Source organism: Equus caballus, chromosome 16 (assembly GCF_041296265.1).
Source record: "Equus caballus isolate H_3958 breed thoroughbred chromosome 16, TB-T2T, whole genome shotgun sequence".
In the NCBI taxonomy this organism is placed as follows: Eukaryota; Metazoa; Chordata; class Mammalia; order Perissodactyla; family Equidae; genus Equus; species Equus caballus.
Window position 1 is genome coordinate 54,606,756 of NC_091699.1, and position 16,476 is coordinate 54,623,231.

The 16,476-nt window shown below is 44.3% G+C and overlaps 1 protein-coding gene across 2 annotated transcripts in view; it reads right to left on the reverse strand.

The window, feature by feature from the left end:
- Positions 1 to 3,502, reverse strand: part of GASK1A (golgi associated kinase 1A) — a 58,314-nt gene extending 54,812 nt beyond the window's left edge. For both annotated transcript variants that reach the window (XM_023620639.2, XM_005600789.4), the window contains exon 1: positions 3,123 to 3,502. In XM_023620639.2, the coding sequence (XP_023476407.1) occupies positions 3,123 to 3,125 (3 nt within the window). In that variant the 5' untranslated portion in view covers positions 3,126 to 3,502. The remainder of the gene's footprint in view (positions 1 to 3,122) is intronic.
- Positions 3,503 to 16,476: the final 12,974 nt, after the last annotated feature.

The window sequence follows — 16,476 nt, forward strand, 5'->3', positions numbered from 1 at the left end:
CAAGAGGAAACTCCCCCCACCCACGCTCTGTGCCCTCGGGGGTGGCTGTAGCGCAATCTTCGCTGAAGAGGCCGAAGCAATTTGTTCCTGCGAGCTTGTCTGATTCCACTTAGCCAGGCACTCAGATCCCCATTTCCATGGATAATCGGAGCTGCCCATGTGCCAATGAAAACAGTCCCAAAGTGGAAAGGACCTGAAGTCCACAGGCACGGAGATGATTATCAAAATCCTGGTACAGAGTATTAAAAGTATAGTTATGCAGTTTTTTTAGCATGGAAACATGCTTTGATAAAAAGTGAAGTACAACAAATCAGACTACAAAACTGCATATTTGGTGGACTCTCAACTATTTAAAACAACAGGCAAAAAGAGTAGGAAATACACCAAAACGGCAACTGTAGTCACCCGTAGAAGTGGGCAGTATGGCTGTCATACATATATTATATATTGATAAATACATATATATTTAACCCCCAAGAATCAGGAAGAAAACTTTTTTTTAAGTTGGCAGTAATAGTCTTAACTTCTTCTATCAATATTTTTCATCCAAGTTCAGAGTCTTTGGCTTACGTCAAGTCTCCCACCATTATTGGAAGGAAAGGTGCCCAAAGTTCCAATCTTGGCTTTGGAAATGCACACAGCAAGCCCCAGCAGAAACCCACATCCCCTTCAGGATGATCCAAAATGCCCTCACGGGTCCTGCAGCTCAGTGTTTACTTTTGCAAAAAGACATTTAAGGATTCCAGGCTTTTCACTTTACATTTCTAACCCATGCTTTCCTATCTTATGTACCCTGGATCAGTAACAGGATGGTGTTAAAGAATTATTGGAAAACGGATTCCATACTCAAACAAGCTGGAGAAGTCCACATCTCAGTTTTAATGAATTAAAAGAGGGTTTTCTATAGAAGGATCCTGCAGGAGGGGCGTATCACATGTATCATCTCCCAGATGAAGTCCACCAACGCCTTCTATTTAGGACTGTCTCCAGGAGTGAACTTCCGCAGACGCAGGCACGCCTGGGTGAGCGCAGCTCCCGTTCCCTTCTAGCCCTGCGGTGTTCAGTCCTGGGTGCACGCTGGGATCACACAGGGAGGCTTAAAAAAAATCCCTTGTTTGGGTTCCACCCTGGATTTGGTCTGGGAGCAGTCAGACCCGGGGCTCAGAACCACTTCTTCCTCACACGCTCTCGGTTGTCCATGCCAAGAAGAGGTCAACACCAGGGTTGGGGTCCAACCTCAGAATGATTCACACATCATCCATTTTGGGAGCTAAAGGACACCTTGGAGAACATCTAGTTCAATCTCTATTTTACAGAAGAGGAAACTATGGCTTCCCAAAGGATTCCTGCGTCCCTTACCCCTCCTATGCTGGTCCCAGCCAGTGGCAGGCTGCCCCTTGGGCCCCCAGGCCTCTGGACCACAGGACCCTTCATTCAGAGGGAGAAACAAAGGAAACTTTCAGATCTCCAAGGCCATTTTGCAGTCAGGGGTCACCCATTGGGCCCCTCTCTCTGGCAAGTAGACCCTGACACAGTGAGACCCTGACTCAAGTCCTTTTCCAAACACAACCCCAGAACTGAAGATGAGAAGCCAGGGAACTGCTGGCTCACAGGAACAGGAAGCCCGTGCTGGCAGTGGAGCAAACATATCATCGTGCCCTTCTGCTGCCAGCGCAGAAGCCAGATGCCTTCTCTCTCCGTGCACTCTGCCTCCACTGCAGAAGGCCTGAGAGGCTGTGCCACAGGTGCCTCGAAAGCCAGCAGACTCCTGCACAGTGGTGATGGCCCTCCGAGCGGATGGCCTGGGGCCCCTACTTTCTCTTGGCCGCCGAACAGGGAATTTTCTAGTAAAAATCTCCACACTTTTCAGTTTCACTTCCTATACCTCCGATCAATCTCCTTTTCCAGCCTTAAGATTCCATGATTTCTTTTACTTTAGCAGCTTTGAGAAAAAACCTAGGAGGATTGGGGAGCAAGTGCTATGTGGAGGGAAAATGAAACACACACACGCACACAGCCTCATAGGTACCAGTCCCTGAGCCCCGAGCTCCTGTTGAACAGCCCTCAGCCTCTGCCTCTCCCCGGAGGCTGCCAGAACACCCTCGCACACAGGGAACACTTCTCCCAGGGACCCTCTATCTTAAAGGAGAATCTCTAGGTGCCCTTCTAAACTCCAGGCCCACAGCTAAATTCCCTGAGAAGTTTCTCCAATGAGCTCCAGTCAGCCCTCTGTGAGCTTGAGGGGGGGGTGACGGGGGAGCGTCCATAGAAGCAAACAGGAGAGGCCCTGTGGGTTCCTTCACAGTTCAAACTCATCCTAGTGGCTGACACTCGCCAGGGGAGGACAGCGAACTGCAGAAGTGGATGGAGGTGGGGGCTACAGGTAGCTACTACCTGGAAGCCGAGCTCAGCAGCAGCCAGTCCCAGGGGAATCCCCTTTCCTGAGGTCACATGTGCGTTAGCTAACCTGCCTGGATGCTATGGTCAAAGGGTCTATCTTTTCTGCTTGTTAGTGTCCGTGAGCTTTACCAATGGAAGGGCAATGTTCACTAGGTCCCCGGTTTCATGAATGACACCCCAGGCTGACCACTGTTCCCACACCTGCCCTGAGGTCCCAGGAGGTGGAGGGAGGTGGGGCGCTGGGAACCTCACCAAGGCCAACTTAATTCTATGGTAATAAATATAAGGCACTACTTTTTAATTTTAAACATAGCTAAGCTATAGAAGATAATACAAAAGTCACATGCATTTTTCAGAGGAATAAAGAGACCTCAAGGGCGTCTCACCCATCAGAGGCTCCCTTGAGTGCCCCACGGAATCCTCTCCTTTCCCTGCCCTGCGGAATGGATGTTTGTGCCGTGCGGCGACTGGGTTACGGTTCAGCCAGGGTGTTGCGGGTCCTTAATGAAAGCCCCGTTAGTCTGGTCCTCCTCGCCAAGGGGAGCAGCAAAGCCGACTGCCCGCATCTTAGGTGCAGAAATGAAAGCCGCCGCCGCCCCCACGCACCCTTTGGGGAACAATTCCTCCCCGGGAGACCGCACAGGCTCCGCGCGCTCAGGGCGGGTGCGCGCTGCCGGCCGCCACCTGTCTGGGTGCCTAGCCCACCCGCCCGCGATTCCTACCATGTCTCCGGCGGTGACTGGACCAGCTCCTCGGCGTGCTCAACCAGCTCGCCAGCTCATCCCGCCTTCCCCGGGCCGCCCCTGGCGCCGTGGCTCTCCAGGCTTCCCTGGGCGCGAGTTTCCCGGACTGAAAGTCCACAGCTTCCCAACGGCCAAGTGGCCCCACGACGACTCCAGGGCGTGAGAGGCGCGCCGGGATGCTCTGCGGGTGGGGCTGTTAGAGGAGGTCTGGGCGAATGCACGCGGGATCTGCGGGTCTGCGCGGATCTGCAGTCCTGCGGGAGTCCTCCGCAGCCGCGAGGCTCGGCGATCAGCTAGGGACTTTTGCAGAGTTTGCAAAGTCCCTGCCGCGCGTCCCGGCCCACCCTCCCCACTTCCCCGAAAGAGCGGGAGGGGAGAGCTCCTTTCACAATAAAAGCCCTGCCCCGGGCTCAGGCAGCTGCAGCCGCCTGGAGCAGCGGCCCAGGTGCTAGGAAGAAACTGTCCCGCTCGGCGGGTCATGAGCCGAGGCAGGGCGGCGAGGGGCGCCGCGCAGAGCCTGAGCGCTTCGCCCCGACCTCGCCTCCAAGGTGTGCGGGCGCTCTGTGAGCTCGCGGCGATCCGGGAGGGACGTGCTGAGGGTCTCCAAAACCTCGCTCTCCCCTGCAAAGCCTCTAAAAGACAAGGGTTTTTTTGCTCGCACCTCCTACCGTTGTTTGGGCTCAATCCCCAAAGGAAGTTTAGAAGGAAATATGGAAGGAGAATCCCTTGACCACTTAAGGTCACTAAAAATGGGCAGTTTTTCTCCTTGAGAACTAATCAGTGTTTAAAATCTCTGGAGTAAGTGATTGATACTGACCCATCTGCTATGGATGCATAGACAGTGCCTTGTGTCCCATGAGCCACCTACGGTCGGGGCAGGACCTAAGGGTCTGCCTGCTCCTTGTTGGAGAGAGGACGGGGCTTGAAGTCCATCGCCCTGGAATTGGGGGCTGGCCCCTTTGTTAACAGCTGAGTGGCCTTCAGCCTGTGCCTGGACCTCTTTGAGACCTGTGTCACTAAGTGGCCCAATGTTTGGATCTCAGGATTCTTAAGAGCCTGTAGGCAAGAAGGAGGAGGTGGGGCAGAGTCAGCAGTGGGGTGCCCTGAGAAAGTCTGGGAATGAAGCTGAAATATTACCTTCCAAGACTGAAACTAACAAAAATCATTATTAGATGCGCGGAAACTGGCAACTTGCCAGGAATCCCTTGCTGCGAAATGCTTTGGGGTTGTCACTGATGACAGTGCTTCTTAAGGGGAGCAAAGACGCAAAGAGTCTCCTTAAACTGTGTTTGTGTGTGTGTGTGTGTGTGTGTTTGGGGGTGGGGAGACAGATTCAAGGGAATGTATTCATTTCATCATCACAAACAATCCTAAGGGAGAAAATTTATTATCATCGTTTTACAAATGAGGAAACTGAGGATTAGGGAGTTGAAGTGACTTTCCTGAGGCCAGATAGTAAGTAGTTTAGCAAACCAAAGTCCATGTGCCAGAGCACGAGAGGAAAAGGAAGAAAATGATGAGCCAGACACGAGAGGCGGGATGCAGTGCTGAAAACTGCAGTTTGTCTGTGCATCGGGAGGACCAGGAGCATGAAAGATCTGAGCACTAGATCAAGAATGGTGAGGGGAGAGGGGTGGGACAGCACAAAGTGTTCAGTGTTTTGTCCAGATGTCAGGGGAGACAATGTGGTCTTTCAAGTCTCCGCTTCTGAGTACGACCCACATAAGCTGTACATTCTATGTTGTAACCCCTTACGCAAATATATATGTATAAATGTGACCAAAACAAAGTTTTATAAAATGTTATTACTGCGGTGCACTGTGACATTTTCTATTCTATTCCATTTTAATTATTTTTAATGGCGGTCTCAAATCAGTAACTTTATTTCACTGATATCTACTAATGAGTGCAGTTTGAAAAATACTGTACCAGAGAGTGGAACAGAGATTTTTTTTAGATTAATGTTTGCAAAGAGTTTTTTGTGTTCTGTTATATGCAAAAAGAATTTAAAGGGCAGGGATTCTGTTGGTTAAGTTTGAGAACACTGAGCACAGTTATACAGATTTTTATTTTTGCAGTAGGACTTGTCAGAGCCTATCATGCTAATATGCACTGAGGTTTTTTGAGACAGGAGGCGAGCCCCCAGTTTTTCCCAGGTTTACTGAATGCAGAACTCTTTTTCAGAGGAATCAGCTGAGTACTCACGGGACACACTTGGGAAAATCTGCTCCAGGACCTGGCCCAGCCAAGTGCCGTGTCATACAAGAACAGGAGGCTACAGTCTGAAGCCAGACTCCCAAGCTCAGCAGCATTTTGTTCACCTAATACTCTGCTCAGCTAAGGAGGTGCCCACATGGGTGGTGTAGGAACTCCGTTGTAAACAAACAACTGCCACTTTTACAACCCAGACGGAGTGCAAGCAGTCAGTACTCCAGGAATGACCGCAGCTGGGTAAGCAGATGGAATTGAGTTCTGGACTGCCGAGCTGAGGATGCACCCAGGATCTGCAGTGACTCCACCTGCCCCTCACAAGATCCTGCCTGGGAAAATCAGCTTCTCTTTCTCTACTGACTCCTAGTTGACAGTGATTCCTTCAAGCTCTGAAATACTGTAATTCAGACCACTGGTCCGTATTATCTTAGATGTGACAGCTTACTTCCCTGACTGTGGCTGTGAGTCTGTGACTCAGTATGTCTACAATGCTGACAATCTTTGACATGCTCTTTTTTGTTCCCTGTCCCCCTGCTTCTTCACTCTCCATGCATTCATCCGGGGAATATTTGCCATGCACCCTGTGTTTGGTCTTAATGTCAAGAATGAGTTAGTGGTACCACCACGTTAGAAAGTTGTCTGGCTATCTACTAAAGCTAAATGCATACATGCCCTGTGACCCAGAAAATCCTAGACCTGTGCCCAACAGAAATGCCTATGCATGTGCACCAAAAGCCATGTACAAGAAAGTTCATGGTGGCATTATTCGCAGGGGTCCCAAACTGGAAACAACCAAAATCTCCGTCAACAGCAGAAACAATAAGTAAATTGTGGTATATTCACACAATGGAGTGTTTTACAGCAATGGGAATTCATGAACTACAACAACACTCAAACACTCTGTGGAGGGAAAGAAGCCAGCCGCAAAAATCGGCCTACATCTGATTCCGTTTACATGAAGGACAGAGACAGGCAAGGCCAATTTCTGCGGATAGAAGTCAGGTGAGTGGTTACCAGGGGTCAAGGTTATGACTGGGAAGGAGATGTGAGGGGGCCTTTTGTGGTGCTCCTAATATTTTGTTTCTTAGTCTGGCTACTGATTTCAGTACCAATTACACATGAAAATTCATCGAGCTGTAATACTTACGATGTGTGCACCTTTGTGTGTGTATGTTAAACTTCAATAAAAAGCTGCTTGAAACAAAAATTAACACATACTGTCTCTAGCCTCAAAGAACTCAATCTATATCAGCAGGCTCCAAACTTTTTTGATTATTCATCTCAGCAGCAATAAATTTTCGAGTATATCCTCCAATATATGCATCACATATTTACAAGTTATTCAGGTATTATCTACCTATTATAAAACATACAACAACAAAACAGAATTTGAAGGGGTGAGATTAACATGGCAGAGGGAGAATTTGCAGTATTTCGTTTCCACACTGTGGGAGAGCCCCATATACAATGTTTGGGCCGCTCACCTCTCATTCTGAAACCAGGGCCCGGTCTGATGGGTGAGATCACCAGGGAACACATCCGTGCAATAAAAAGCCAATAGCAGAAGATACAGAAGCTGCAAAGAAGCCGACCTCTACCTTCTTCTCCCCCGCCTCAGGTGGACTTCCTAGGCCTAAGGCCTGTGCTTGGGGACCGTGCTTTCCTCCAGAGCTGCTGGGAGTACAGGCAGCACCTGGTACCTTGAGGCTGAGCTATGAATCAGACTCAGCCCTGGGGGCTTTGAACACTTGATGAGAGTGAAAAAAATGTATCATTTTAAAGTTTTGAGCCAAACTTGGTTCTGCAAGAGATGAAGGTTTATACCTTTGTGTCTATGTATTCTTTTCTTCTAGAAGAACAGGAACTCCTTTAAACTCCACCCCCTTCAAACACACACACACACATACACACACACCAATGGAAGCTCTTAGTTATGCGGAGCTCTCTGCTGAAATGGAGATTTTGTAAAGCTGTATTTCTAAGGAGCTGAATAATGGTAGTCACTAGAATGGTTCACCAACATCTAGCTCCCCCTCTCTGAGACAGTGGTTAGGATGTACACCCTCAGTTTGAAGTTAGATTTGGTCATTTTACTAGCTTTGGTCAATGAGATGTAAGTGGAAGTGACATCACTTCTGGGTGGAAGCTATAAGAGCCAGGGCACGACTGGCCACGTTCCTTCTTTTACACAGTGGCTGAAAAGCTTGTGTCGAGATGGAGCCTCCGTCAGCCTGGGTCTCTGGGTGAGCAGACAAGCAGCGCCTCCAGGAGCCCTCATTGGATACGAGAATGAATGAGGACTGAATTTACGTGTTAAGCCATTAAGATTTGAGGATTGCTACTGTAGCATAAGTTAATCCACTCTATTTACATGAATAAAATTACTTTTGAGAAGAGTTGCTTGAGAAGAATCATAAATCAGATTTTGTCACTCCTCTGCTTAAAACCAACCAGAGGCTTCACTTCTCCCTCTGAGCAGAATCCCGAGTCTCCCAGGGGTCTACCCACACTTTGGTCCTCACTGCTTCTCTCACATCCTCACCTGCACTCTCTCTCTCTCACTCACTGTGCTCCAGGACACACTCTCCTCTTCACTGTTTCTTGCATGCTCCAGGCAGTATGCCACCTCAGGATCTTTGCACTTACTGTTCCCTCTGACTAAAATGCCCTAGATTTCCCCATGGTTTGCTCCCTCGCCTCCTTCAGGTCTTTGCCCAAGTGTCACCTCCTCAGTGAAGATTTCCCCAACCACTGTATTTAAGACTACACAACCCATCCCCCTTCAGTTTTATCTTGTGATTTTTTTTTTCTGAACCAGACAACTTTTGGGAAGCTATATTAAAGACTTTTCCATTTAGATAATCGTAAATCTCTCCTTTCTAGGAAACAGCACTTCATGTACCACTTTCTCCCAGAACGTTGGCTGCTTGGCGGTTGGCTGCTCCTGGTTGCCGGTAGGGCCTCTGGTTACACAGTGGGCCTTGCAGGCAGGAAATATTTGGTTGCAACAGGTTGGTGCTAATAAGGAACACTGTATTATTTCCACCAGAGGGCGCTTCCTACTTCATCAGGAGTGAGTCTATCCTCACCTTCACCCGGCCAAAGGAGTCAGATTTCCAATTTGCTCTAACAATCTTTTAGGGCTCCTTATAAATTGGTACCCCAGGCAGCTGCCCAACTGGCCTACTCTTTAATGTGGTTCCATGTCTGGCTCCATCCCAGACTTACTGAGTCAAAATTTCCAAGGCTTGAGAATCTGTATACTTTGCAAGCGCCATACTTAATTCTAAAGCACACCCAGCGTTGAGAACTGCTGGGCTAAGCAGTTCCTCCTCCTTGGCTGCCATGTCCGAATGGCCATTCGAGTGATTCTGGAATCTCTCTCCTTCTATCCATCTCACTGCCACTTCTTTGGCTCAAACTGTTGTCTCACTCACAGTGCTCTTGGAGGGACCCCTGAACTAGTCTCCACGCTCTACTTTTGCTCCCTTCAATTCACCCTGCACATCACTGCCAAAATGTAAATGTGGACCTGCCACTGGTCTATTTCCCATAATTCTCAGGATTCAATGCAAATTCCTCAGCATAGCTTTCAAGGTCCTTCGAGGGTTGACTTCTGATTACCTCTTCTGGCTTCTTATACATTTCTAACCTTCTTAAGTGCAGTTCCCTCCATCTCAAAGCCTTTTCTTGCCGTACTCTTATTTCCAACCTGACATACTTCCAGGCCCATCCCTTCACTCTAACCACTGAATCCTTTCTGTCCTGTAGATCCAGCACAGCAGGTTCCCTGCAGTTACTCTGTTGCAGAGATGTTCTTGTTAGTCTCTCTCACTGACCTTGAACTCCCTAGAGGAGCTCTGCCTTCTGCCTCATACGCCTAGCACCAGGTAGCTACACAGTAAATGCTTTTGAATAGAAGAATAAGACAGAAGACTGGGGTTCAAGGCAGAACCTACCACTCAAAAAGCCTGGGTACTCAGTAAAGCAACTTCTCTCCCACTGGCTTCAGGTTCCTCATCTGACAAATAGGGTCCACCATCCATGGCCAGCCCACATCCTTGGGTTCCTGCAACCATGTAACATGTTCATGTAAATTACATCATACAGAACAGAGCCCATCTCATGGTAAACTTTCAAAAACAATTGTTAAATCCATGAATGAATGAACGAGAAAGAAACTTCCTTTGTAGCAGAGAATGCTAACATCCAGTTTACATTCTTTTTTCTTCACTAATGAACCCTCATATTTTAGGGGGCAGCAGCACTGGCAGCAGTGTACTCAGCCAAAAAAATCATATATTTCACAACCTCCCTTGCACAAAAGGAAAGCCAATAAGAAGCAAATGGAAGGCATTGGGTGGGGCCCACAAAAAGCTCTTAAGGGGGTCATTTAGATTATTGTACAGCAAATATCATTCACTTCCCTTCCCCTCTGTGAGCAAGCATGCATCTTTGCTCCACTGTGGTTGGGCTTGGCCATGGACTCTCTTTGACCTCCAGAATGTGAGCAAACAGAGGCCTTATCTATACTGGGCGGTATTGCTGGGCTTTCATTCTGGTGGTTCACCATGTGAAGAACAAGCCCTGGGTAGCCACTGCCCTCCAGTCTGAGCCTAGAATGAGACATGTGCGACAGACCTAAGCCCAACTCACTGCTTGGAGCCAAGCCTGGGCCAGCCCATAGCATAAGAATAAATGCTTGTAGTTGGAAGCCACTGAGTCTGGAGAGGTTTGTTACACAGCATCATTGTAGCAAAAGTTGAGTGATACGGATAGGATGTCCAAGATCTTAGAGAGTCAATCCAGGACAAAAGGGTTCCCAGGCCAGAAAAGGCCATATTATACCCTCCAAATCCCATAGTAATATAATCTATAACAAATTATTATGCATGTATGTGTTAATTACAGAAATAGGTGTTTTTTAAAAATTATGTACTATTCTGTATTATTTACTTTTGTTTCATAAATGCTATTATTTAAACAAAACAATAATAGGACTAGTTAGCAATAGTAATTAGTAGTAATTAAAAATATGTGTGAGGAAAATATAATATTTTTACAGTGTTTCTCTCCTCTGATATACCAATTTATTTAAACTTTTTATTAGATATTTATATAGACTATATTATTGCATATTCTTTTTTTTTTTTTTTTTTTTTGCCTGAGGAAGATTAGCCCTGAGGTAACATCTATGCCAATCCTCCTCTACTTTGTACGTGGGATGCCTCCACAGCATGGCTGATGAGTGGAGTAGGTCCACGCCCGGGATCCAAACCTGCAAACTCCAGCCACAGAAGCGGAGCACCTGGAACTTTAACCACTCAGCTATGCAGCTGGCCCCAGTATTATATATTCTTAAGCTACATAAATGTAAGACTTTTTTAAAAAAAGAACATAAATAAAATAGGACTAATTAAACAGATATTACCTATATTTAATTTAAAAATAACAATGTTTCTTTCTGTCCCATGATACAGTAAGATATTTTTACTCTTCCTGTTTCCTTTCCCAATGGTACTTCTCTGAACTGCCTGCAGACTTTAGCTCATCTTTTCTTTTACGCAATGGTAAAACTGAATGCCGTAGTCCTCCTTTATCCGTGGTTTTGCTTTCCAAGGTTTCAGTTATTTGCAGTCAACTGTGGTCTGAAAATATCAAATGGAAAATTCCAGAAATAAACAATTCATAAGTTTTAAATTCCACACCTTCTGAGTAGCGTGATGAAATCTCATGCCATCCCACTCCATCCCATCCAGGACATGAATCATCCCTTTGTTGGATCCCCAATTATCGACATTTGTCTGCTCCTGACAGCCAACTATTGACATCATCAAGGCTCAGTGACCCTCCTTCTGATGTATCGTCAGAAGGTCAGTAGTAGCCTAATGCTATGTCACGATGTCTACATCATTCACCTCACTTCACCTCATCACGTAGGCATTGTATCATCTCATACCATCACAAGAAAAAGGGTGAGCACAGTACAATAAGATATTTTTAGAAGGACAGAGATCACATTCATATAACTTTTTTTACAGTATACTGTTATAATTGTTCTATAATTAGTTATTGTTGTGCCTAATTTATAAATTAAACTTTACCAAAGGTATGTATGTATGGGAAAAACATAGCATATATACGGTTTGGTACTATCCGTGGTTTCAGGCAACCACTGGGGGTCTTGGAATGTATCCCAGTGGATAAGAGAGACAACTTTATAGTCAGACGTAAACATCTCTTTGACCTGTAGCTCAGCTCTTATCAAGTGATGTTTCATTGATTCCTAGTGTCAGTCCAATGTGATGATGTCAGAATAAATATCTTCTCAACAAAAGCTATGTGAGCATGGAATGCTTAGGATTTTGTTTACTGGGTTTATCTTATAAACCTGCAACAGCTGGCTTATAGACTTGTAGGAATTAGTTTCCAGCTCCCCAAAACTGTCCACCCACTTTATATTTACAGGTTTGTTTTGGTAGGCCAGCTGTTCGTCAATCAATCAGGTACTTTTGCATCTATAAACTCATCAGATGGACTATCTCTGTCTGAAATGTCCATCATTTTTAAACACCCTGAAGCATGTTGGATATCATGTTAAACCTCTCTTTCTCGGGGAAAATGTTGTTAAAGCACTGAAGTAATTTGAAGTTGTGAAATTAAATTTTAAATAAGTTACAATTTTTAATAAAAAAATTGAGAAAGTTCTGTTTAATCTGATTGCTCTTTTCTGGTGAAAATTTTTGAAGTTTTAAAATAGTCTTACTTCCAAAGATCAAGTCATTTTTTGCTGTACAAGTTTTTGTTATAAACCACACAGGACATCAAATGACTCAGGGGTATTCAGTTCATCCTTCTTCAGGTTCCTTGTAGACTTTTCAAAGATGATCAAACAGTTTTTGAGAAACAGTATATAAATTGTTTTACTGTAATCCTTTTCTCCATTCTCATCCTCAATGTATTTCCAAATTAAAGAAGGCCATTATTATGAACTGAATGTTTGTAACCCCCCAATATTCATATGTTGAAGCTCCAACCCCCAGTGTGGCTGTATTTGGAGATGGAGCCCCTAAGGAAGTAATTAAAGTTAAATGAGGTCATAGGTGGGACCTTGATCCAACAGCATTAGTGTCTTTATAAGAAGAGACACCAGAGAGACAACCCACCAATTGGGAGAAAATATTTGCAAATCATATATCTGACAAGAGGTTAACCTCCATAATATATAAGGATCTCACCCAACTGAACAATAAAAAAAAACAGGCTGATCAAAAAATGTGCAGAGGATATGAATAGACATTTTTCCAAAGAAGATATACAGATTGCCAATAAACACATGAAAAGATGTTCAACATCACTAATCAGCAGGGAAATGCAAATCAAAACTACAATAAGATGCCACCTTATGCCTGTTAAAATGGCTATAATCACTAAGACTAAAAATAACAAATGTTGGAGAGGGTGTGGAGAAAAAAGAACCCTCATACACTGCTGGTGGGAATGCAAACTGGTGCAGACACTATGGAAAACAGATGGAGATTTCTCAAAAAATTAAAAATAGAAATACCATATGACCCAGCTATCCCACTACTGGGTATCTATCCAAACAACTTGAAATCAATAATCTAAAGTAACAAATGAACCCCTATGTTCATTGCAGCACTATTTACAACAGCCAAGACATGGAAACAATCCAAGCGTCCATTGACCCATGATTGGATAAAGAAGATGTGGTACATATATATAATGGAATATTACTCAGCCATAAAAAAAAAACAAAATCATCCCTTCTGCAGCAACATGGATAGACCTGGGGGGAATTATGCTAAGCGAAATAAGCCAGACTGACAAAGACAAACACCAGATGATTTCACTCATATGTGGAATATGAACAAACTCACGGACAAAGAAGACAGTTCAGTGGGAAGGAGGATAGGGGGTGGGCACAGGGAGTGAAGGGGAGCACTTCTGTGGTGACAGACAAGAAATAATGTACAACTGAAATTTCACAATGATCTAAACTATTATGAACTCAATAAAAAAAATTAGGAACACACACACCCATCCCTGCACCCCCCAAAAAAGAAGAGATACCAGGGAGTTCACTTTCTCCCTCTGCACACACACAAAGAGGCCATGTGAACACACAGTGAGAAGGCAGCTGTCTGAAACCAGAGAGAGAGAGCCCTGACCACTCAACGCCTCTGTTGGCACCTTGATCTTTGACTTCAATTCTCCAGAATTGTGAGAAAATAAATTTCTGTTTTTTAAGACAGCCATTCTATGGTATTTTGATATAGTAGCCCAAGCAGACTAAACAGATATCCTTCTTGTCCCGTACTTTGAAAATATGATTTTATGGCAGGGCAGCATTTTATTGTCTTTTCTATGACTGGCAGCAGTGATAGCCATCTTACAGGCACGTGTCTAAGGAGGCGCTTTCCATTTCTGTAAAGTCAAAAATCTCACTAAGTGCTTCTGCAGCTTTTGAGGAAGTTGAAAAGAGACCAAAATTTTCATTATAAAAGCCTCAATATCACAGGTAAGCAAATCACATTCATTTCTGGCGACGCTGTGTACAAAGCACACAGATCGTTGCGCAGGTTAGGTCTTTTCTTTTCCTTTGATAAGAAGTTTATAGACAGGATGGAATTTCCAAAATTTACATTTGCACTGTCTGCTGAAAATACAGATTGATGAGCAAAGTCTGGTTTGTGTTTGGATAAGGTATCAATAATCTTTTGTTTTATGTTCTATGGCTTTATTAAGATCTTAATAGAAGTCAAGAAGATGATTTGAAACTCCATTTTTCAAATCAAAGTACCTAACGGCTAGAGGCAACATTTTTTTGTTGCCATAATTTGATGCCTCACTTGTTATACGGTAGAAAGTGGGATTGTTGGTGAGATCTGACAGAATCAGCTCTACCCTGGAAGAGGCCAACACATCTCTTACCAAAAGTTTTTCGCCACAGGACATTTTAGTTGTAACCCCTGAGTCGGGAAACATACCTTTACTCAGTTTCATCGAGCTGTCAAGGAAATGATGCAATAATGCATGTTTGTTCACATGGTTCACTGAGAGCTAATTTAGTGGCCTCTATTTTCCACTGAGCATTGGCGTCTTTTGAGGAAGACAAGAATGAGACCAAAAAGAAACCCCTTTTGATTGATTTGAGGTATTTTCCCGTCTCATCTTAGACTTGTAAGATTCAGTCTTTGTATGTATTTTTCACATCTCTCCCTCCACCATGCCCAATCCCTAATTCTTTTCTCCACAGCATACAGTGTGCTCTACTTTGGTTATTCACCACCCTAATCTAGTTTATATGTTCCTCCATCTATCATTGAAATAAGTCATTTAGCCTTCTTTTTCAGTGATCTCTGGGTCATGCTGGCATTGGTAGGATAATCATTCTTGTTTTCACTATCTGAACTCTTAGAAAACATGGTCATGATATTCACAATGTCAGAATTAAACTAGTACCAACTAAATACAAAATCCAGTAATTAATCCACAGGCAAAATAAAAAATAGACTGTTAACGCTCATGTTTACAACACACAAGTTGGACACCTAAGTCACATCATTTGGATGATGCTACAATGCACATCCCATTTTTGTGAACCACAAATCATGGTTGCCAACATCAATAGTCAGGGGGGAAAGAAAGCAGTGGCAACTACAGAAGGCAGATAGTCTATGCCATATCCGTTTGACACCAAAAACAATGCTGCTTTCAGCTTCTATTTTTCAGGTTCCATATTTTCCCCTAGTGTGCTGCACCCATCACCAAAAACTTGGGCTTTTTGTGTCCTAGGGAGGGGCTTCCTGGGATGCTGAACTTTCAGTGTTAAAACTGGGGCACTACTGAGCAAACTGGGGAGTTAGTCACCCTTGCCTAATGGAAGTTCAGGGTCTATATCAGTTATATCCACTTCCAGAAAGGATGATTCATCTAGCAATTAACTACACTTACTGAGCATCCACAATGACCAGGTATAGTGCAAGGTCTTTTCACATACATTTAATTTTTAAAAAGTATTTACAATAGCCCCATGAAGTAGCTATTATAGTCTCCATTTTATAGATGGAGAAACTAAGGCTCAAAATCTAGGCCCCACCACTTATGGATTTGAGGAAAGTGGGAAATGGATTTTTGCCCTTGCGTTTGGTACAGAGGAACCATATCTGAGTAAACTAAGGGTCAGACCCACTGGCAAAAAGGATAGAATTAGGTAACTCAAACGGAAAACAAGAAATCACAGGGGGATGAGATAGGGTCTGCTTGTCCTGCTATCCTTGGGATGAGATAGGGTCTGCCTGTCCTGCTATCCTTGGGATGAGATAGGGTCTGCCTGTCCCACCATCCTTCACTGTCTCCAGGGGACTCCTCTTACTCCTGGAACATTAGGACTTTGTTTTATTAAGAGTTGCATCCGTTATGCAGTAGTCCTTAAATGCCTTCCCTAATGGAAGACCAGAGAAAATTTAGATCGAAGGCACATGCCTGGGGATAAGGCCTTAAGCCACCTCACAGCTAGCATGCAATTTTTTCATCTCAATCCTTTATATACGCATGTGTTTGTTTAAATTTTAAAATAATTAAATCATTATTAAAATGCTTTAAATACATTTCTGACATTGCGTTTCAAAATCGTTGAAACTCCAGAAAGCAGTAACTGTGGGCAAACCATTAAACATTTATAAGCCTACATTTCTTATAAAAGCAAATATGAAATGAAATCTTCCCTCTCTATTCCACAGTCTTTGTGAGAATTGAGAGGAAATAATTTACATAAGACATATTCTTTAAGCTTACTATTATTGGAGTAGTCAAGGATCCATGTTTAGTCAACTCCCATGGATAAATGAACAGTGTCAATAATTGTATTTTTTTGTGGAATTCTAACACTAGTTCTCACTCGTAAAACAGTCACAGCGCAGCCAAGCAGGACATATCACATTTAAAGGCTCATTCCCTGGAGCAGCCCGAAGAGTTAAGGTCATCAGTATCTCATGTTCGTACTTTATCTTCTGTTCCAAGTGCAGGCAACGAGGTAAGTATTGACTATTTCACTGAATATTAAGATTTACTGTGTCCTCACCACTACAGATCTTAG